The 25,402-nt window shown below is 32.9% G+C and overlaps 1 protein-coding gene across 1 annotated transcript; it reads left to right on the forward strand.

Moving 5' to 3' along the window:
• The first annotated feature begins 1,545 nt into the window (after nt 1-1,545).
• On the forward strand, nt 1,546-24,661 carry LOC145274722 (uncharacterized). The gene is made up of 7 exons (XM_080127478.1): nt 1,546-1,634; nt 6,263-6,280; nt 14,050-14,385; nt 17,587-17,776; nt 18,947-19,059; nt 23,022-23,162; nt 24,453-24,661. The coding sequence occupies exons 1-7, from the start codon at nt 1,580-1,582 to the stop codon at nt 24,644-24,646; spliced, it is 1,047 nt and encodes a 348-aa protein (XP_079983604.1). The 5' UTR covers nt 1,546-1,579; the 3' UTR covers nt 24,647-24,661.
• Nucleotides 24,662-25,402: the final 741 nt, after the last annotated feature.

A 25,402-nucleotide genomic window follows, 5' to 3' on the forward strand; every position in this document is an offset into this window, starting at 1 on the left:
CATCCCTAGAATCGTTAATAAAATGCACAAAATAAATCAATGTATATAAATGATTTGGTCATCAAATTCAAGTTATGAATGCCATACATTGTTTCTTTTATCGCCATTTACTGAATAGTTTAGGCGGGAACAATTTCGTTATTGTCTCGTCAGTAGGAGGTGTGTTCTATAATAGGTTCCGCATTAAACTTTAACTCCCATCGCAGATTCTTTTATCTTTGGGGTTATCTCCAAATAATGTCTACATAAATAATTTTGGACTATTTGTGAACAGAAGATGGCCATCACAGCCTAAATTAGTGTGGTGTCAAGAGATAGGGACAAAGAAGGGTATCAGAGTGATTGACGTTGCACGTCGTATCCAGATGTGCTTTTCATTGGATGGCAATAAAAGAAAGATGATGGCAACCTTCCGTCTCGTGAGACAGTGCCGTACTACATATAGTCTGTGTAGCTATAATATCGAAGCTGTAGTTGCCTCTTCAGATGTAGGCTTTGGCGGTTGACTAAGAGACATAGGTTTACCCAGTTACCAGGGCCCCATTCTCGGCGTTGCAGACAATGTCCAACCGAAAAGGCAAGTTAATACGGTCGGAGACGGCGCAGCTGCAGAAGTTGCCGGAAAGGTGTTGCAGTGCTATAGCTGGTGAAAATTTGAAAATATTTCCAATTTTGACGAAAATTATGGAGATTAAAATAATGACAGTGAAACATCCATCAGTAAAATCTGACGGTTAAGTAAGTCGTAGACAAATATGGTTGAATGGCAGAAAGGATTGTGAATTTTATTTAAGAGTCTATTATTCGTAATTCTGCAAAGATTGTAGGCTTTCTCTACCTAGCTAGAAAACTTCTCACACCTGCCAGTATCCGATATATTTACAAAGCCAACATTTTCCCGGACAAATGGAGAATTGTTGCCACATCTTGTGTGGGGCACCAACCACTGTGCTCTTCCCACACAATGGAATACAACAAATAGTCTGTAACCGGATGGGTAACGCGTTGCACTAGACCATGTTACATCATTGGAGTGTTACATTCATGTGCTCGTTTCGAAATAATTCACAGAATGTGCTCCGATGAACTTAATGTACTTGTACTTACTCAACGAAAATGTTTTCTAATCACCGAGAAGTAGCAAAATCACACCATCTTTGCTATAAACGTCTATAAATACTGGAAAATGACTTACTCTAATAATTTTTCATTAGACCGCTTGCCTTTCGCATATCCTCCCTGTTCCCTGTTTCTTTGATTGTACATGCATGCAGGAATTTAAGTGTAACATGAACATACATTTTACTGCCCAATTCTTCAATTAGGTTGCTCCATATAAAAATTGCCCCTATTACAGTAGCGCCTTACGCATCATTGACTATATGTTCCTTTGGATCGAATAACAGTAAAATAAATAAATAAATGCTTGAAACGTATACTGTTTCCTAATAATGGATTGATTTTTGTTCATTACCGAAAACATTGATTATATTTTATTATACTATCCCTTTTCCTATGCCATAATATCTTACAAACATGATTCTTTATATTTTCTAGGTGAAGGAGAAATTTTTTTAAAATGGATTCGGTGACGAAATTATTGGTACTGTGTACCTTTCTATCAGCTATAAAACGTAAGTATTCTTCAATGTTTTCTTCTTAATACAAAAAACCTCCTTTATTCAATCGTTAAAGTACTATCCTGAAAAATATTTATTTTACACTTTTTTCCAGATAAACTTTGAACAAGTCAAGAGAGGCTTAACGGAATAGACATCATGATTTAGGGAGCTTTTTTTAAGTCCATGTGTTTGTGTTGACCAAGTCAACATGGCTGAACTTATTGTAGGTAGGGTCCATTTGAGCATAAGTTAGAATTAATGTATAGGTAGTTTATTAGAAAGTTATGACAAGGGGGCGAATAGACTAGCTATAAAGCAGTATTATATCGGATATCAAAGCAAGTTTTTAAATGAAATCTTACTTGCTTCTAGCTTTCTTTCTCGATTATTAGAACCTTATATGTTTATACTTTTTCATGAGAAATTCATGAATCTTCAGAAATCTTCGAGGTTTCTTTATATCATGTGCGAATATATCTGTTCACTGTGATATTGCCGTCCTCAATATTCGCAGAAATTGTTGTATAGGATTGCATGCATAACAGAGAATATACAGGGTTGCCCACTTAAAAAGTAATCCGAACTATCTAATATTTCTCTTAACGACCAACTGACACCACAAGACAAAATGCAATTCTTTCTTTTTAACAAGATGGCGCTAGATGTCAGACGTCTCACAGATCACTGACACAAGGTCATAACACTTTTACAGAAGAGAAAACAATAAGCAAAGGGTTATGGCCACCACGTTCCCCGGACTTGTCATCATGTGATTTTTATCTTTGGGGGACTTTAAAATAAAAAGTTTATGCAAATAATCCTCACAATCTAGAACAACTAAAAGAGAAAATTACCAACGCTATAAGAAGAATCATCAGAGACCTACAGGCAGTATCTGCAAACGTTGTTAAACATGTCCAGAAATGCATAGATGTCAACAGGGAGCACCTCCAGCATCTTTTATAACATTACATGTAATTTAAACAATAAAAGAATGTTCCTCCTCTCTACTACATTTTCTGAGCTACTTTTAAGTCGGCCACCCTGTATACATGCAAATGTTATATGTATCGTTAATGAATTTGATTAATTATTATTATTATTAGATGTCTTTTCTGTATTGAGACTAATTATAATTGTTTTATCATTACGAACCTCTCAGATTTCTATGCAACCACGCAAGCAAAATGATTTCTAATTAATAACTAATTCAAGGGAGGTAACTGTAGAAATTGTTCGTTGAAATTTCCGCCCTTTGATGTTCATATACTGAGTAGTAATCTTAATCAACTTTGTCTTTCAGTAATTATAAACATTCCATAATTATATATTAGATATTAAGTATTGCATGTAATCACTTTTCCAGTAATTATATTTATTTAATGTCCATATGCATACACACACGCATATATATATATGTGTGTGTGTGTGTGTGTGTGTGTGTGTGTGTGTGTGTGTGTGTGTGTGTGTGTGTGTGTGTGTGTGTGTGTTTAGACTTACAAAATTTGTGCTAAAGTTGAGTTTGAATATTTAATGAAAAATATTTTTTACGTTTATAATAAACCTATAATAGCGTGTTACGTTAGTTAAAATGAAAAATATTAAGTTCAATGAGCATTTCATTTGCTTCTCATGGATTTTGTATTGAAAATGTTGATACCATAGTCAATTCTTCATTGCCAGCATTTACACTATTACATTTCACCTGGTTGCTACTGATTCGCAATTTAATTCCCATTCATTACTTTAAATCATTGACAATTGTTCAGAAAACAATGACAAAATTAATCGATCAGAAAAAGAAGACAGAACTAATCGAAAAGAAAACGAAGACAAAACTCTCTCTTTGTTTTGTTTTAATATCAGAGCAATCTGTTTGCGCCTACATTAAAAATGGCAGAAATCCTTTCGTTTATATTGTCAGATATTATTGATGTTAATCTTCTTTTCTATATTCATAAAATTTAAGTTTGCATACGTAATTATTCTTTTCTTTTCGATTTTATTATTATGAGTTATCATCAAGAGTAATCCTCTCGTTATTCGCTCATAATCATAAAATCTGCATACGTGATTATTGAAACGAGGCGGACACACGTACGTTTTCTTGTACTATCAAGTTTATATATTAGTACAACGCAAAAATAATATCAAACAATTGTAAAATTTACACTATTCTCCTCAAATGCTAGTAAAAAGTATGAATAAAAATTGTTTTAATGTTTCATATGCTAGCTATCAAGACTTCGTCTTTGCCGAATGGACGATTTCATTATTTAAAATAGCTAATGAAAATGATGGCGTTGGATCAGACGTGAATCACTATGTTATTACGTAGATTGTAATGATGTCTATTTTTTGTTATTGCAATAAATAATTTGCATAAAACATTCTAGACAACTCCAATGTTATTACAAGATTTATTTTTAATTTAGTTAAAGTATATTTCTGGTAAGCATAGCTACAGTTATGTGCTTGCGTTCATCCTCGCAAGGCTATATATATATGCATATACGCAAACTTTCACTTTCTACTCTCTCTCATATTTTCTTTATTTCTATATCATTTTTGTGTCTTTCGCTTCTCTCTCCATCTTTTTCTTTTCATTTATCAGTCTTACTCGTTCCTTCTCCCCTTCCTCGATCTCTCTCTCTCAGACTTTTAAATCCATGCGTACAAAAAATTCATGTTTGTTTTTACGCATGGGTATATCCACACTGTCCCTTTTTATACTATCTACCCTTTCTTTCTATCTCTTTTTATTCCCTCCCTCTCTCTTTCTCTCTCTCGTTCTCTTCTCTCTCTCTCTTTCTTTTTCTCTCTTTCATGAATGATTAATGAAATCAGTGGCATACTCCTGATCACTGGTGTCCGTAACAAGATACGGACAGTCAGACGTGAAGTGTTTCCTTAATTTATATACAAAACTTGTACGTAATACAAATAAAAGTTCAAACACGTCTGCTCTCAAAAAAGCGTATTTAATCAAATCGTCTCTGCATCCATACAAATTTCAATATGGATGTTTTGTTGTTGTTGTTGTTGTTGTTGTTGTCGTCGTCGTTGTGGTTGTTGTCGCCATTGTTTGAAGTCGAAAAAATATTAACAAAGGCAAGTCGTAAATTTCATGCTACCAAAAGCAATAATTTTCCCACGCATATATCTCTCTTCTCCAGTCAATTTTATGTCCATTTAATTAAGATTTGAATTGTCGGCCGACAGTTTTTTTTAATCGCTTGTTTATTGTATGGCTGCCATCAGACTTTGATAAGCAAGTAAAACCTTTCTAAGAAAAAAGAGACTATTCAAAAATTTATTAAGTCACATATTGCAATTATATATACGCGTGCACATATATATATGTGTGTATATATGTATATATATGTGTATATATATGTGTGTTTATATATATATATATATATATATAAGTGTATGCATGTATGTATGTATGTATGTATGTATGTATGTATGTGTGTATGTGTGTATGTATGTATGTATTGTAGTCCAGGTTAAGAATGTATTCGTAAGATAAAATCCAAAGGATATCTAGTCGGTTTATATAATAGTGTTCAATATGAAATAGAGCTAATTATATTAATATTAATTTCTACGTACATGCACAGGCTTTATTACAACGGCATGGCAATGTTTTGATCTGTAATTATTAATAACTAAGATCTCATCAGGCAAAAAATGTGTCTTTTTCGTTAGATATTGAATTTATTTTAAAAAAATGAAAAGAAAAGCAATCTGAATTGAAAGTCATATTATCTGATTCAATTTTTTATAAATATATTTTTAAATGTTTTTAATCGGGTCACGTGACTCTCAATCCAAATTGTTTTTCTTTTCATTTTCTTTTTTCATATATATATATATATATATATATATATACATATATATGAGTCGTGAGAGAAAATATGTGTATAAGATATCTTCTAAACAAACACATGTAAACAAACAATAAACATTAATAAAAACGCATTCTTTCTTCGATTCGTAATTGTTTGAATTTTTGCTCTCTCCTATATATTTCGAAAAGATATTGTTGTATTATGGAATTAAATTATAGAGAGTGGTAGAAGACTTTTTAAATAGAAAATAAAACTGGCGTCCATCCAATTTAAATTCACGCATATTATTGAAACTACATTTCCTGGATTATTTTTCGGAATGTGTAGTGGATCCCACTTTTTTCCATCACAAGGAAGTTGACACTTTTCTGTTATTTTACTTTTATCTGACATATTTTATTCGAGGCTTGAGTTTAAGATGGGCTCATGTTTCTAATAGGCTGGAAGCTTCGTTCGGAACATAACTGTCTTTTTTTTTTAGAAAAAAATATTATTTGCAAGATAGTACCCCCTTTTTCGTTTTTTTTTTTCTCCCCATTTTTTTTATTTTTCTTGGTTTCTAGTGTCAACCCTCAATTTAGAATAATGTCTAAAACCAAGGGGGCGTAATTCGGTCACTGAAAAGCCAACATTTTGATAAGCACTTCTTTTTACTTCTATTTTTCTAGTCCTGTTTGCTTTACATTTTTTTTTTATTTTAATCTTTTAATTTCTGTATGTCAGCGATCAGCAATCCCTTTTATCTAATTGAATAAATATTAATCTGTATTTCTTTCTCTGTTTCAGTCTATGATGCCGCAACTGGTAAGTTGTATTTTTACTACTTTTGAGTCTCTGTGCAGATGCGTGTCGTGTGCGGACATGACGTTGCAGGATTGTGATTTCTTTCTTTTTGGTTTAGGAACCTGCGTTTTGCTATGAATGTATCCATAAAAGGGATAATGTATCGTACAACTCATTGAATCAAATAAAAAGATCATTCTGCTGAATGTGAATTATGTGACGTAGGCATTAACTTTATAAAGTGTGGAAAAACAGTGAAAGAAGTTGAACGATAAACTGTTGAAGGTACCTATTTACTATGCCTCCCCACGGGACAGAGTTAGACACCAGGGTCGTTTTTTAACGTGGAGAAAAGGTACAAAAATAAAAATTGTCTCAGTTGTGAAGGACTGATCCCCCCACCGAAAGAGATCAGGCAGAAAGTGCAGCATCTGAAGAACAGATGGTATTTATTTGCGCCCCCACTGAGCAAATTAGGCACAAGGCCGATTTTTAATGTGAGGAGTGGAGGGTAAAAGGGGAGCAACTCCCCGGGGAGTAGGGGAGTTGGATAGTGACAATTGGTATGAAGGGTTGCCCCTACATTGACCAAGGTCTTATCTGTGGGGTCGCCCCCACATAGGGTCTTTGCTTGCAGTATCTGCCGGAACAGATACTACACTTTGATGATATTTATTAATTAGGCACAAGGCCGTTTTTTAATGTGGAGATGGAGGGAAGGGGGGAGGGAAAGGGGGTACCAGCTCCCGAGAGGTGGGAAATGGGAGCTGGATTAGAAACTGTTGGTATGAAGGGTTGCCCCTTCAGTGACCAAGGTCAGATATGTGGGGTTACCCCCACATATGGTCTTTGCTAGTCATAGCTGGTCTTTGCTAGTCATAGCTTGCAGTATCTGTTCCGACAGATACTACACTTTGATCTTGACCAAAAGTCTAAGTAAAGGTAACAAACCAGAGTTGTGAGTCGATGACAGAGTGACATGGTGGTGGAACGAGAAAGTAGAAAAAGTGTATCAGAGAAAACCGGAAACGATGAATGAGTGTAGATGTCTCGTTTGCTTCTTTTTTTTTTTTTTTTTTTAAATTTTCTCGTCATTTCGCTTTTGCTGTGAATGGGGCATCCTACAGAACGCTAGACATTTACCCCACAGTTGCATAGCTAAAAACAGAACCGGTAAACCTGACAGTTATATGGGTCGAGAAGGAGAAAGTAGCAGCTCTAGAATGAACACCCGTTATTTCAGACGTTCCAACCGAGAGATCTTTTTAAGATTCTAACCGTCACTTCAAACGCATTTATTTGTATTTTTCATTGTATTTGACCATCCATATTCGCCAGGTAGTATTTGAAATTATTTTTCATGAATCTGGTTTCTCCTATAATTACTGGAATAATGAAGATCTTAAGATTCCAATTTCTTTTCATGTTTTACATAAGACCTTAACATTTCGTTATTTTCTACATCACAACTCTGTTTACGTTAGCATCATTAGTAACACTGATTAATTCCAGGGCTGATACTTTCTCTTTCTCGTCCCATAGAACTATGCCCGTTTTTTTTTTCTTGTTTTTGTTTTTTGTTTTTGTTTTTGTTTTTTGTTTTTTGTTTTTTTTTAGATATCTAGCTGTAGGAATTGCGTAGTCGTCGTGGTTAGTCCATGGCTTGTTTTTTTACAAAGGAGTCACCACTTATCAAGGCGCAAAGGCCACTCGAGGATAAGGGTTAAAGAGTTTATAGTAGTCAATGAGACAATATCATAGTAATCGTTATTAGTGTAAATTTGGACAATTAGATTACTTAAGGGGAACTGCTCATCAAGAACTTGTTTACGTTGGACTGGAAGACGGCCATATTGTAGTCAGCATGTAAACGAAAGAGAGTTCTACAGGCGTGCAGTTCTAAGAAAGAAGATTTGTTCATGGAATCTACATTTAAGTTTCGGAATAGATAAAGAGTGGGGGGATTATTGATAGTGTTTTCAGCTAGACGAGTGTTTCTCTTGAATGTTTGGCGAGGGGGGCATAGATTGGAGCTCAGACGAGGACTTGCTATGAAAATAACGATAAAGCAGAGAAAGACTCGCAACGTCTCTTCTATGAGAGGTTGCAAGGAAAAGAAAGGGGATCCTATCATAGGCTATCATGTCTTTTTTTTTTTTTTTTAACTCTGTCAAGGTTTGTTGCCAACTGTTTTTTCCAGTATATGTTCCCAGGACTTGCTGCTACAATGGGTATTGAATTTTTTACAGATCGTCCAGTGGAGACATTTCCACACTCCATTGTGCTACATTGTATAGTAGACATAACTCAGTAGAACCTTACAAGTGGATGACAAATGGTTCGCAATCTCTACTTTTATATGGCAGAACCTACCCTCGTTGTCATTGATGGAGAGAAAGGAATATTTATCCGGTGGTAAAGTGAACAGCAAGGAGAGTAATCTACTGTGTCGTCCTCCTTAATTATTCAACAACTAACACCACAACAGTTACCAGATATACGACAAAAAACATGATCATAAAAAAGAAGTATTTAGGACAGCTAAACCGGTGACAAAGGTAAATATGGATATTGTTGGCGAGAAGTGTTTTGAAGTGACAACAGAATACTATCAACAAATGAACAGGACACGGGGAGTTCTTGGAAATTCTGTTATGAGAAATTGAGGGAAACCGGGTTTTTATGGACCCAATAAAATCTAGAAGTTGCAGAAACAATTTCTGGTTCAGATGTAAGAATTAAGAAAAAAAAATAGCGCACAAAAACAGAATTTCTAACCTAATAGGTTCCATACTGTATACTAAGTGCCAACTCCTATCGTATCGAATCAAACCAAAGATTTCTCTGCTAAACATAAATTATGTGACGCAGACATGAACTTCATCAACTGCTGCATCCATGTGCTCGTCTTACAGGTACTTCTATGGAATATGCCCCGACAAAATTATTACTTATAACCCTTTAGCTTAAATACTTCCACTACCTGATTAACAGCAACTTCTTTAGAATTCCTTCTACGCTCCCTTCTTCTTCATCCGTAGAAAAAGGCAGAAATATATGTTTCTTCAATTTAAATATAATACTACACAACTTTCCATCAATGTTTCCTTCTATAAATATTGGCCCTACTGCAATAGACCCTTACAGTTCAGTTGCAACATGGTTTACTTGTGAGTAGACAAACGCTGATTTTTGTGCTAATAAGAGCTGAGTTAACTGCTTTCAAATTAACATGCGTCCAATATCAGTGTCGATCCGATAATCTCTAAAAGAGAATCTTAAGCGTAAATAATAAACAAACATTTTATTTGACTTTTGTATCTGTTGTATTTGTTTTGTCCTCGCTAGGAGCAGAACTCCTTATTGACTGGAGGAATTACAAAAAATGTTATCCTATTTAAAAGTGCCATTTGAGGGAAAAGTAGGATATCCTCTACCTAAAATGAGGTGACCATGTGTCAAAAATTACCCCGGTGAGGAGGCAAGTTAAAAGGGACAAGCATGGCTTTTCTTAAGATTCGTCCATTAAACTCACAGGCTTAGCAATGAGAATGTTAGTTCAAAATGGGACGTATGAAAAAAGAAACCGAAACGAAGCAGTAATCACATTAGACGGATTGTGTCGGTTTCTCCGAAGGTCAGGGGAGCCGACGGCGTTAGGCTTTGCTGTTCTTGCAACGATGTGTCGACGTCCTGCCACATACAATATCTTGTAGAATCACAGACTGGTTCTCATCAGAAAACGGAATCTGAGCCGTGTTGAGTCTGGCCAGTATGCGATGAGGACATAAGAGACGGACAGACCAACAGAAAAACAGATAGAGCTTCCTATGAGGATGCATAGACGAAACTAATTTTCTATTTCAAACTTAAGCGTAGCTGAGTGACCTACCGACTGAGTATATGATACGGGTTAATGCTGGAACGATTAATCGGAATCAGGAATCAGAAGACTTTTCGCTTTTTGATATAGAATTCGGAAAAAAATTTATTTAATTTCGGATTTCAAAAACGATTATTTATTTATCTATTTGTTTATTTTAACATAATTTTTCTGTCGCTGGTATAAATGATAAAAGATAAATATTTATTGGTTTTAAACTAACTGTAAAACAAAAACCTATAGAATATAATAACGAATTGACGTAAAAATGGTAATGAACAAAATAGCCCGGAAATGTATACAATGGCATGGTTGATGAATAGGACACAATGACCCAAGTGAAAGATATAGATGGAAATCTTACAATGGGTTTATAAAAAATCTTGAATACAATGCACAAACTAGACAATACAAACATTAAAAAAGTTATCAAATACAAAAGAAAATTATATCTACGTATTAAAATAGGTGTAACTGTTAAAAAATTAATTAAATTTTAAAAAATGTTATAATATGTGTCACTGTGTTTAAAATTAAATTAAATTAAAAAAAAATGTTAAAATAACTGTCACTATTAACTCCTATCCCCCCCCCCAAAAAAAAAAGGATTTAAATCTTACCCTTTTAAGCATTGGGCGATTTTAGAATATGAATCGAAATCGGAAATTGTATCAGACTCGAGAATTTAGAAAAGAATCGGTAATTGCATGGGAATAGAGAAAATTTTTGAAATCGTCCCATCACTAGTGTGAACGCATTTAAAATTCATATTTCAAACTGAAGAGAGACAGGCCGATAGACAGAGCTTATTATTGAAATGGTTGGACGCATGTGAAACTAAAACTTGTTATGCGTGACAGGTTGGCCGACCAACTTATTAATAAGATGGTTGAGCCCATCTTAAGATATGAAATCGATCCTATTACTTTTGAGACAGATGCATAGATATCCACCCGACAATTGACACTTAATTACCTCTGTTGCTATCAATTTCAATTACTTCTGCTCGAGGAAAATAAATTTCTGGAATAATTTTCCAATTAAACAGACTTTATGAAATCTCCAAGGAGTTCTTTTCTTGTTTCGATCGTTTCGAAAAGTCCTTATGGCTTTAGAATGAAGTTAAACTAAAAACCTTTTTCTGGCGATTCGCCAAAAAAAAAACGTAAAATCTCTTGAGAAAGAACGTTTCAGATTTATAACCTCTATTATTCTCCTCTTCATCGGATAACTGAATACGATGGCTTGAAGAGTGTACGAACTAACAAGCCGCTAATAATGTTGTATTATCATTGGTCTCATACCCCCACCCCACCAAGAGTCAAAAACATTTCACATAATAAAAAACATAATATTAATAAATATTATATACCGTACCTTGGGATAATTGTGACAAATCCAGGGATAATTGCGCCAACTAAAAAAAATTGCTCTTTATATGCTTGGTTGCCAAAAGAGCACTTTAGCTAGTTGGCGCAATTACCTCGAACTTGGCGCAATTACCTCGAAGTACGGTATATTAGTATGAAAAGTTGTAATATTAATTGCAGATTTGAAATGTTGAAATTATTGAATATAACATCTCTACTATTATATAAAAAAAACTTTGTGTGTGTGAGTTTGTTCCTTATCTGATTTTTATAAAATTTCACACGAAGGTACTTTATTTGCCTGGCAGTGTTCTTAGATGGGTTTTGTATCGGAATGTCTTCGATAAGTATTGATAATCGAAATAATCCAATGAGAGAACGAATAAACGAATTTGACTAAAGTTAACACCTTACACATCATAAGTGTATTTGAGAAGTTTTATTATTACACAATTCGACATATATACATATTATTACACAATTATACATATATACATATATATACATATATATACATATGTATACATATATATATATATATATATATATATATATATATATATATATGAGGTAAATAGGTAAAATAACAATTTATATTTATGCATAAAATTATTATACATTTTATAAAGAATATAATTCTCTTTCATTTCTCGTGATCATTCTTAGTGGCCTGAGATTGAATACCGAATTGCACGTGAAAAGTGATTCTTTGATTGAGATCAAAACATTTGAGTGCCAATAATTATCACTTCCTACGCTGATGAAACACTAATGTCAGTGGGTAAAAATAATTATTATTTATTTATAAATACACACACACACACACATATATATATATATATATATATATATATATATATATATATATATATATATATATATATACACACATACATATATATGTAATCTGCTTATAACACAATTTTAAACTCACATTTACTTAGCTGACTAGCTGGCATCCTGGCGTTGCCCAGTCGTACAATACGCTTATACATGAATATGCTGAATGCTCTGGAAAAGTCACTTCTGATTAATGTTTAGTCTTAAAATATGCAAATGAAGAAATGATTTTCGACGATTTTAAATGCTGCTTTTTCTTTCATCGTAAATTGAACTCATTAATAAGAAAAAATTAAAATAAATCCTAAGGTACACCCGAACTTGAAAAGGGGATCAATCGATCTGTAGTCTAATGCTCTACCATTGAGCTATATCTCCAGTTGACAATATATCTGTTTGTTTGTTTTTTAAGGAGAAATGATTTGCTGGGATTTTATTATTTCCCTTGGTCGATGTAACGTAATATATTCCCCTGTAAAAATTCTTCTTTTTTTATCTATATAAAAATATGACTATTTTTAAGATCGGGTTTTTTAGATTTTCGATACTTATCGGATGAATTTCTGTACAAGACATATCTAAGAACACTGCCAGACATACTGAATTGCCTATGTTTAAATTTTGCAAAAGAAAGGCTCAACCGTTTCGGAACTTATGAGGAAAGAACTCATACACAAACAAATTGACTTTTATATAATAGAGCGTAGAGATAGAAATAGATATTAAAAACTATCCTTTCACGCCTTTAATATATTAATGTATCTTCCCTATTCTTAGGAAACTTCCTCTGCATATGGCGCGATTATTAATAGTCTCTGCCTATAACACGATTACATGTTATAATGTCTATAACATGATATAAACGTTATAACATGATTACATGTCATAACGTTTATAACATGATTACATGCTATAAACATTTATTACATTATTACATGTTATAACATTTATAAAATGATTACATGTTTTAAACATTTATTACATGATTACATGTTATAACGTTTATAACATGGTTACATGTTATAAAGTTTATAACACGATTACATGTCATAACGTTTATAACATGATTACATTATATAACGTCTATAACATGATTACAAATCGATTAATTGCCTGCTCTAGTTGAAGATTCATCGCAGCGCATCGATAGCCGCGCAGTGACTTAGTCCACAACACGTTGTAGTTTACATTGCACTGTAGAGAAAAACTGCTGATTTTATACAATTGTTTTTATATATAATGACTTAAAGTGTAAAATGTAAGAGTCAGGTATCATGCTTCAATTGTGCTCTAAACAAAAACGTTCGTTTCGAACACGCCTCTATCATATCAAAGAATCTTATGTTGATTTTATATATCAGGCCTTTCGGCTTGTGTAGCAATAAAACTTCTTAAATACACTTGTGCTATTAGGTTGTGTAAAGCGTTAATTTTAGTCAAAATCGCCCGTTCCTTCTTTCGTCAGATTTAAAACATATAAAAAACCTATCTAAAAAAAACAAAAAAACACTGCCAAATGCATGAAGTACATTTGTGTGAAACTTCATAAAAATCGGCCCAGCTGTTTAGGAGTCCATAAGGAACAAAAACAAACAAGGACAAAATTCTTTTTCTATAAAAGTAAAGATTTATGTGATTCCCTTTTTGTCTCCTTTATTTTATCTGACTGTTTAATTATTTCCTTTTTTTTTTTCCAGTGACTTTCCAGATTGACCCTGTTCGACCCGTTTTGAGCTCCGGTCTGACATTTTCATGCGAATCCAACTACAACACTAACAAACTGCAAAAGTTGTCCGTGCTCGCCGGCAGCAGTGAACTCCTCAGCTACCAACCGGACAAGAGACCACGCGTACAATGGCAAAGCGACGAAACGAAAGCGCGTTTCGAATTCAAGAAAGAACTCAGCAAGACCCGAACCTTCTTACAAATGACCCTCAAGAAACCCAAGTGCAATGACCAGAACATTTACAAATGCATCTATTATGAAAAGGGACAGCCACCAATTGAAAAGGAAATCCGATTGAACTTCTACGGTAAGTGCGAATCTCCCATATGTTTCTTATTAAACCAATAGTTGACGTAGCCGGTTCACACTGAAACGTTAATTTAAAATGATATACATTTCATTCATAATTTTGTTGTAAAAACTGAATAAAATAGTTCTCATTTATTCATATCGAAAGATAAACATTAACATTTTTGTAATTTCGATATTTTTTTCACATTTTAAACGTCAGCAAAACGAAGAAAATAAAGAACAATTTCGAAATAAATCGCAACTTGTTAAAAATTAAGTCGTTCCCTCAAATGAAAAAGGCATTTGAACACAACTGCTAAATATTTTTCTAGGAAAAGAAAAATATTTCGAAACAAAACTATTTGTTATATTGTAATCAAAATAATCATTGAATTAAAATAATTAATTCACAAAATGAGCCTTTTTATAGTTAGTATTCACATTAGTTAACGTTTTGACTGACATCGCATATGTATATATGCAGACGACACTACCATCTAGGGCGACACTTCAAAGGCCAGCAATGACTAAGATCTCTTTGAGTCTCCCTCCTTCGACCTTGAACATGTAGTGCAGTGGGGAAAACGGTAGCTGGTTAATTTTAACGAACCCAAGACCAATCTTTTCAACACCAACGCTCTGGACCCCACTTGGCTCCAGTTAATGTTAATGGCCATACTCTCAAGGGAGCATCCTGCTTGACAAGCTTCTTTAACTGGCCTTTATTCCTGACCTTTAATGGAGGACTTACATCAAATCAGTTGTGTAGGACGCTTGAATAATAGTTGTGCCATTCTACTGTCCAGAAGGTATCTCATTCCCAGCACAATCCTCTTACCTGTATAAGAGTCAAATACGTCCTAAAATTGATTTCTGCTGACCCATCTGAGAAGGGTCCGCCTGAAGCACCATGTCCTGCCTTGACAGAGTTATTTTGTCATTATGGTTTGATGTAATCATTTTTGTGTCTACTCACACCATAATAACAAAATAAGAAACATGCGTGATAATCTGTTTTTCTCACGTGCATTCAAGATTTGTAATCCAGAATATCTGGACGAAACATTCAACTATCCCACAAAAATTTTGAAAATATTGCAATACCTCACATTTTTTATATAAATGCAAAGAAAAAGCAAAACAGATAGTTTCCAGAACCAATAAGCAAAAACCATATGCACCAGACACTTCTCTTATAAACAAAAATCTCCTTTTATTCACTCACACCAATAATACAATAATTTACAACGCTAAACAAACTAACAATTCCAATAATAACCACATCACAAACGCCAGAAGAATAGTTGACCGAAACGTCGTGAAACAACTAAGAAAAGATGAGGATAATAGTCCGCAATCAATAAAATTAATAAATGATACTCATCTCAATAAAGAATTCCAATTAAATAATATATACACATCACAAATTATTATGTTTTAACTTGAATGGGGATGGTATAATAAAATTGTGGGGTCTGCGTTCGCGCATGGCCTTCATAGAATGGAGATAGGCACAAACTTTGATAAAGACTTTTCATATCTATCTGTGTAAGTATACTTTGATAATTATGTTTCAGTTTGAAGAAATATGGTATAAAAAAATTATGGGGTGTTCGTTCGCACCTGACCTCCATAGAATGGAAATATGTCACAAAGTTTAACAAGGTTTTTTTAATATATATCCACAGAATATTGTGATAAGTGTTTCAGTGTGAACAGGTATGGTATAATAAATTATGGTGTTTATCCATTTTATTTTTACTTTCATCATATTTTGCTTTGGTTTTGATACCCCCAAATTCGAAGCTATCTCTTTACAACCCTTCCTTTTCATAAGCTATCATACTTTCATAAATCAGAGTCCATTTTCTGTAGGCTGTTTTGAACCCAGTCAACGACGGGTCCTTTTGCTAGTATATATATATATATATATATATATATATATATATATATATATATATATATATATATATAATGTGATGGGACGATTCCAATATCTTCCCGATTCCGATACAATTACCGATTCCGTACTAAATTCCCGATTCCGATACAATTACCGATTCCGATTCCGATTCTTTATAAATCTCTAAATATTTAACTATAAATGGGTTATTTTGTCTCGATTACCGTAAAAACATCTTAAATGTACATATATTTTCTCAAGCGTAAAAACACACTTGCGAGGGGATAATCTAGAGATTTAAGTCTTACTGAAAATTGAAATCAATAAATATTCATTATTTTATTATTACTGAAAGCAGTGGAAGATTTTTCTTGAACAAAAATCAAATTAAAAAAGATGATTAAAGACATGGGAAAATAGGCTCAAATTTTTCCGATGCCTATTCCGATACCCTAAAAAGTTCCGATTTTTCTAATTCCCGATTCCGATTAATCGCCCCAACAATATATATATATATATATATATATATATATATATATATATATAATGTTGGTGAAACTCAACATATATTAAATAAAAGGCTCAATAAACATAAAAGAAATATAAAAGATATCAAATCCCAGAATGCATTATTCTCTAATTCAAAGCAGCGTGATCATTCTTTTAACTTCAGGCAAGCAAAACTCGTTAAATTTATATTAAATAAATCTTGACAAAGACTTATTGAATCAACGCTTATCAAAAACCCAAATACAATTAAACACCACACAGGTTGCTACAATTTATCGCTTTTAAGAAGTAAACTCATATTAAAAGAACAGAATTTAAATTTAGACACAGGTTAACTCACTCACACCATAAAAATATCACCTATAATAATTAATATATATAATAAGTCAATGAATAACAAAACAAAGATACACTCATTTCATTTCAATTACACATCCACATTTAAATTATAACGGCTATATTTATTCCAAGAAGAAGAATTGTTGCATCATATCTTTTTAAATATCTAGAAAGTTACAAAATGTTAAAAATTAAAATTCTTAAAATGAATCTTACTCACTCCACAACATTTTTTGAAATGCCAGCGATTATTTTCGTTCTTAAATAAAACAACGACATCCTTTTCACAAGTATATTTGCAAACATTGTATTGTTATTTTATTTTCTTCAATTTAATCATCCAGAGAAAGTTTTGAAATAATAACGTTGATGAACATATAACTTCGTTTGTTTCTTTTTTATTACTCCATATATATATATATATATATATATATATATATATATAATTTTTTTTTCTTACTACAGTTAACAAAGGCAAAGTGGAAATGATCAATCACCGCCAAAGCGACTGTGCCCCAATTAACATCACCTGTATTGGTCAGGCGGGAAACCCACCCGAACAGATGAAGTGGCTTAAAAAGAGGCAAGGTGACAGCACCTACGAAGAAATCGAACCGGCCTACATCATGGGCGACAGAATGTCTTTCCACCAAAGGTAAGTATTTTATAAAGGCGTCAGCACATAGTAGCTACTGGTGCAATGTAACTCAGTACAGTTTGTCAATTAGTTCAACTGCATTTATTGACATGTACCCTTACTATCGCTTGCAATTGATTTCTTATATTTATCGTTGGCTTTGCAATTTAACTGGAAATAAGCTTTCCATAAGAGTACAATACTCACCGCACTTTTCCAATGGAGGTCTGGATGATGATGATGATGATGATGATGATGATGATGATGATGATGATGATGATGATGATGATGATGATATCTCTCTCTCTCTCTCTCACACACACACACACACACACACACACACACACACCTCGGCCTTTCCATCCATCTTCAAATTTTCACGACCATTTTTTGTAGTACCAACCGAGACTGATGCCACCATTTTTCGGTTGAGGGCAGAGGTCATTTTATGGGATTTCTGGTAATTTCAGTCCATTAGGATTAATGACATGGTCTGTTCTATATCTACTTCAATATCACCTGCATTAGTCGGTATCACCATATTGTGTGTGTTCATTTCCGTACTCGTTTTTTTTTTTTCGTAATATTTCGAAGTTTATTTATTATTATTATCATTATTATTATTATTATTATTATTATTATTATTATTATTATTATTATCATTATTATCATTATTATTATTATTAACAACTCACTGAAAGTTCTCATATAGGTCAGCGTCACTGATAATAACCGGATGAATGCCCGGAAGTCTCTCAAGATTTCCAGTCATCTCTATCTCTTTCGGGCGCCATTGCAGATGAGTTTGTAATATCATAACAGCATTTTACTATTAATTACTTTCTGTGAACCACCATTCGTTCTCTCTGGTGTTTGAGTGGAAATAAACCTTCCCAAGATCCCAGTACTCTCCCCACCTTCGGAGTTTAGATCTGTTTCATGCTCTCCTTCTTCGACCTTTCCCGCCTCCTTTATTCGTCACGACTATCTTGTGCGTATAAATCGGGGCTGGTGTCATCACATTTTGTGTTGCTTCGGAACGGGAAGAATCAGTTTATGGAATTTATTACAACTTCCATGTGACTGGCTCGTGTTCACAGTTTATGTGGGGTGATTTCTGAATTCCAAAATTTTCCTTAAGATTTCAGCTATTATTTATTTATTTTATTTATTTATTTATTTTAACAGCAACTGCAGCAATACCCGTAGGGAACATTTTAGATACACCCCAAGCGTAGATGAAACTGATTTGGTAATTAAATGCGGATTTGGTGACGAAATGGAACACATGTCTTTTCACTGTGAGTACGAAAATACGAAAACTTTATTATCCTTTTTTATATTTATTTGATGATTTAAAAAGTTCGCGAACGAATATTTAATGTAACATATCTACATTTGCATACAACAAAGAAATATATATATATATATATATATATATATATATATATATATATATATATATATATATATAAAGATAGGTATGCATATATGTTTATATATTATATATGTTTTGTCCACTTTCAAATTATTTAATCGACAATACTACAGTTAGTTTAATTAAAAATAAGGTTTATAGATGACTGCGGAACATTATATGAACATTACTTGCCATTTAAAAATTGTAATATTTCAGATTTAGATTAAATTTAATCGACGATCATTAGACACCAATTAAGCAAGGTTCATTAAATTTTAATTCCTTCTTAAGACCTTTTTTGCTTTAAATTTAAGATATTTTCTAGAATCTAAATGATGTAATGGACTTTGATTAAAGTTAGAATAAAGATTCTAGACATTTAGTAGTATTATATTTTGATTTTAATCTACGTGAGAGCACATAAAAGTGGTGCAAAACTGTTTTGTCCGGTGTATATATTTACCCGCTATCAGGCAGATATTCTTCCATTATAATTATAATTATTTATAGCTGAATTTGAAACATAGTTAAATCAAGTTTCAGAAAGATACGTTTGTATAAGAAACGTTTGTGCATATTTTGAAGTTTGTATTCTAGGATGACCAACAGATGTTTGGCTTTATTCTAGTATATACACAACTCACTAAAAGTTTACACAGATAATTCTTTAATTATTTAATTCATATACCCGCATGCATATCAATATAAATATATATATATATATATATATATATATATATATATATATATATATATATATATATATATATACACTTGTGCCCGATATTATTCATACCCCTCGGATCTTTGAGATTTCTATAAGAATATTGCTCAAACCAGAAGGTAGACAATATTAAAGGGATTTCAAACAATAAATCAAGCATAAGCATTTAATTTAAACTCAACAAATAAATAAATTATGCAAGTTTGAAACATTATACAAAGAAAAACAATAATGGCACTAGTTCAAAATTATTCATACCTCTCTTACTAATAGTCAATAGCATGCCCTTTATTCTTAATAACTGCCTGTAACCGTTTTAGATATTTATCAACAAGGTTTTTACAAGCATCAACACTGATTTTTGACCATTCTTCAATGCAGTAGTTCTCCAAATCCCTCAAATTTCTAGGTTTCCGCTTTTTAACCTCAGTTTTCAATATGTGCCAGAGGTTTTCGATAGGGTTCAGGTCGGGACTCTGGCTAGGCCATTCCAAAACATTAATTTGATTATCCTCAAACCATTTCTTGACTATTTTGGCAGTATGTTTTGGATTATTATCCTGTTGAAGGTCCCAGTTTGGTCCTAAATGGAGCTTCTACGCATCCTGTCTAATGTTTTTCTGGAGTATCTCCAAATATTGCTCCTTCTTCATGGTTCCATCTATCTTGACCAAACTACCTGGACCACTAGCCGAAAAGGAGCCCCAAAACATTAGGCTACCACCACCATGTTTCACCGTGGGTATGGTGTTCTTTGGGTTGTAAGCTTCTCCTTTCTTCCTCCAAACGTAAGAAGCATCCATATGGCCAAACAATTCAATTTTTGTTTCGTCAGTCCACAAAATACTTGAGAAAACGGACTCTGGAGAATTCACATGGGTCCTAGCAAACTTTAGACGTGCTGCAAGGTGTTTTCCGGTGTGCAATGGAGTCCTTCTTGGTCTTCTTCCTTTCAGACCATTTTCATACAGAGTCCTTTGCAATGTTTGCCTTGATATTTTTATGCCAGAAAACTCCAGATTTTCTAAAATGTCCTTAGTAGTGGTGGTTGGATTTGCATTAACACTTCTTACAATATTCCGGGTGGCTCTAGCAGACAGTTTCCTTTTCCTTCCTATACCAATCAAGTTGTTTGTTGTGTGGTGGCTCTGGAATTTTTTGATGATGCTCTGTACTGTTGCTGTAGGGACCTCAAATTTCTTGGAAATTGACTTGTAACCTAAACCATCCTTATGTGAATTCACAATTTTAGTCCTAAGATCATTACTAAGTTTTTTTTTCTTCCCCATTCTAATAATTTTTATTCTTTTATTGGTTTTCAGTTGATATCATTTTAATTTCTGAAAAAATGCAAAAAACGCAATGAAATTAATCAAAGGTTGTATAAAAGCATTCAAAATAAGAATCAAACAGGAAACAAACAGTCAGAAACTCGATTAATACTGAAAAAATAAGGGGGTATGATTATTTTTGAACATTGCAGATTTTATAAATAGCTGTATATTTCTTTTATTACAAGTATCCCGAGATTTTAAAATGACGAAAATGATCAGAAGAGGTTTATTAAGAATATGTATCAATATGGACGTAAACAATAAATTCTTACAAAGTTACACCTAATAAACTCAATTTTCAAGGGGGGGTATGAATAATATCGGGCACAAGTGTATATATATATATAAATATATATATTACATATATGGAGAATTAGTTGCAGAGTGCTTAACTACGCTATTGAAAGCATCATATATTTAAATATTTATAATATTATACAATTATGTACTAATTGTTCATCAGTTGGTTTACGGACCAATATACAATCACTTATCGTCCAGAAAAACGTATCCAAACACTTGTTGCTTCAGCAGAAACTGTCCGTACGAATGGCTAATCTAATATACAGTGGCACGAGATTATATATATATATATATATATATATATATATATATATATATATTGACATGAAGTTGAACGCCAAGAAACGGCATTATTTTTGCACCAACTTAATATATATATATATATATATATATATATATATATATAATTATATATAATTATATATATATGTATATGTATATATATATATCTATATATATATATATATATATATACATATGCACACACACACACACACACACATATATATATATATATATATATATATATATATATATATATATATATATATATATATATATATATATATATATATGTATATATATATATATATATAAGCTAGTTAAAGCCATTCAGGAGATAAAACTCAGGAATTAAAACGAGGTTATTAAGAGTGTTCAATAAAAAAGAACAAAATATACTATTTTTATTTACATTAACAAATATTATATAGTCGCTACAGTAAACATGCTAATGTTTCGGACAATTAGTTTGCAAGAAACCAAAAGTCAGGCGACGCAAAACAGTCTATTTGCCACTGAAGGCATCTAGTTCTTAAATGCATTTGAGAACGAGATGCCTTCGGTGGCAAATAAACTTTATTGTGTCGCCTGGCGAGTGACTTTTGGTTTCCTACAAACGAATTGTCCTTTTTCTTTTCGTTGTTGTAATAGCAACGTTGTAAATAATAAGAGCGTAAAATCATTTGCGGTTTCAAAATAATTTCAGGGCATTTACTTCTTCAGCATACAATGTACAATGTACATAATACCTGCAATCAATCACAATCAAAGGAAGCATTTGTACTAAAATCCAACTGCTTTCACTAACGATTCACGAAAACAAAAACATTTGATCAGTTTGTCCCCATATGTGTAGCTGGCGACTTCCCATATATTACCCAATATCTTGAGACGTAACCCTTACTCTAAACTATTACTTCTAATAGAATTTTTCATTATATCAATTTTATGCCTATTTAAACCTAATGCGGAAAATGCCGCTTTTTAATATTATTTTCATATACCTCAATCCAATATCGCAATACCTCAATCTAATATCGCAATACCTCAATCCAATATCGCTACATTTTAAAATTATGCACGGTTGTTTTCTAAAAAAAAATATATAGTAAAAAAAAACAAAAAAAAATATATAGTAAAAAAAAAAAAATAGGTTGTGTTTATTTTGTAATTAAGAATCTTATTGTTTTAAACCTTCAGCCCCTGTTGTTGTTCCCGAAGACTTCGAAATCACAGTTAAGCCAGAAGGTGAACATAACGTAGGAGACGAGATCCAGTTGACCTGTGCTGGTCTTGGAATCACTGATAAGACAGTATTCAAATGGTTCAAGAAAACGAAAGGTGCGTATCATACGTAGGTCGACTTAAACAAGAAATACATTTTTGTTATTTACAAACATAGTGTTATATCACGCCGTTAAAATTGACGGTACAAATCTGTTGTTGTTGCTTCTGATCATTGCATTATTCAGGTATGTGCCTTTTAATCGCTAACCTTACATAATCTATTGCTAATTAAATCGGTATTTATCTGTCTGAACCCATAACTACTATACTATTGGTGTATTGTGTATAATATATTACTGTAATTCACACTCATCTATATAATGTGTGATCGTCTATTTAAACTTCGTTGTCTGTGTATGTACATTTAAATTCAGTCCATTACGGGCCAATAATCATTATATTAATGCGCTTGTCGCTACGATCGTTATAATCTTGATCACCCCTTAAAAAGAAATGGAATATTCCAAATAGGAAAGTGGAATATATGTCAGTCTATGTCACGGTAACATATTGAGCGAACTTCTAACAGTATTTTTGATATTTTTTTATTTTTAACTCATTTTCCCAAACTTACCGTGGTCCTGAATATGACCTAAAACTATATCCGATGGCGAGGGCCCCAGCTTGCAGGCCTTAGGGAGTGTGGAGCCACCCTTTAATTGCCATCGCTCCCAGATCCACTCTGACCCGGAGTGGTAGCACCTGTTAGGGTCCCAACTATGGGTTAAATAGAATACGACTTCAAAAACAAATATACTATATTAAAAAATCGTTCTTCAAAATCACCAGATTCGGCATTAAATAACCTGAAAAGGGTTGATATGCAGTAAAACAAAACAACCAACCAACCAACCAAACCAATCAAACTTACCGTGTTCAATAGAGAGTCTGGCGCCATTTTGAATTTTTTCAATACATACATCGGTAAATACTGTATGTTTAAACATGTTACATTAAATAAAAACACTAAAAAGTATCCAGTTAAGTAGAAAAGTAACTTATATTGCCTTTGATAACATTTATTTGTTATATATTTGTTTTTCGACAACTTTTTCGAATCTATGTGTAAAATACAAACCCCACATTTCGTCTTGGAATCTAGTAAAACCAAGAGACCACAAGAAAGGTATGCTATAACATATTTCACTGGTCAATTCGGAAGAGGAAAAATTGTGTGTGTGTGTGTGTGTGTGTGTGTGTGTGTGTGTGTGTGTGTGCTTGAAAGCTTAATATTTGTAATATACGGTAGAAAAATTGCTTACAGTTTTGTATATCTTATATTTCTGCATTATAATCACCGCTTATTAATTTGTTTTCGTTTTGGTTGTTTTGTTTGTTAACTAGATCACAGTGGCGTGGTAGAAATCATGCCTGTGGCCGAGGAGTCAAACTTTGACCACGCTGATGATATGTGTCACACAAACGTCCAGCAGATGATTGCTTACAGCCCAGAAGTCAACGATGAAATTATTTATTGCGAGATTGAAGACAATGGTCATAAGGCAACGGCACAGTGGGCCATTCAGCTGAGTAAGTGAACATCATTTTGTAGATTTAAATTTTTTTCACATCGATCAAGGCATGTTGCCACTCGGAATGTAAGGGACTACTATTTGGGATCATGTATAACAGGGAATTGTGGGGAGTTGAACAACGAGATGTCTGTTCACATTACATTAAAACATCTGCATGTTAGTACAGTCAGGGAAGCGGGGAAACAAGGAGGGATGTCAAAGTAAATATATGAAGTACTAATGATAGTAAGGGGTGATAAGTAGTCAAATGGATTAATCCTAATCTTATAAATACAAGACTGATAAATGAAAAAATATATCCATTTTGAATTTGGAAATTGATGAATCACACAGGTAAGGAATTCATTTTTATAACATGAATAGGTTAGCCAAATTAATTAAGAATATTAAACTAGATCTAATATCTGTAATATTTTTCCTTTTTAAGATTAAGGGAGGTGGTGTTTGACAAACACTGTTGGATAGCCATGATTTAATATACTATTTTGTTTTTAAATCCCCGAAACAGTGTTTCATGGTAAACAACTGATGATCCCTTCAATTACCATTAGTACTATAGTAAATTAGAGGGAGCAAGTTGGTGCATTGATTGCAGGTTATTAAATGACTTACTGACTAAATAGTTTTGTTTTTTCAGGACTGTGTGTGTGTGCGTGTGTGTGCGTGTGTGTGTGTGATCTCGGCTTAAGTCAGTTACTGCAACATAGCGAAACAATCCGTCTGTGTATGACTAAAATATGCTCCCTTTCTGAAACGCTT

The sequence above is a fragment of the Euprymna scolopes genome, unplaced genomic scaffold (genome assembly GCF_053919585.1).
Source record: "Euprymna scolopes isolate OS-2025 unplaced genomic scaffold, ASM5391958v1 sca425, whole genome shotgun sequence".
Lineage (NCBI taxonomy): Eukaryota > Metazoa > Mollusca > Cephalopoda > Sepiida > Sepiolidae > Euprymna > Euprymna scolopes.

What these genes read in the sequence shown, in the direction of transcription:
- LOC145274722 (XM_080127478.1), top strand. Translation starts at nt 1,580, where the DNA reads ATGGATTCGGTGACGAAATTATTGGTACTGTGTACCTTTCTATCAGCT. An exon ending in AATCCGATTGAACTTCTACG is followed by an intron (nt 14,386 to 17,586) that starts GTAAGTGCGAAT and finishes TTCTTACTACAG; the next exon opens with TTAACAAAGGCAAAGTGGAA. An exon ending in ATGGTTCAAGAAAACGAAAG is followed by an intron (nt 23,163 to 24,452) that starts GTGCGTATCATA and finishes TTTGTTAACTAG; the next exon opens with ATCACAGTGGCGTGGTAGAA.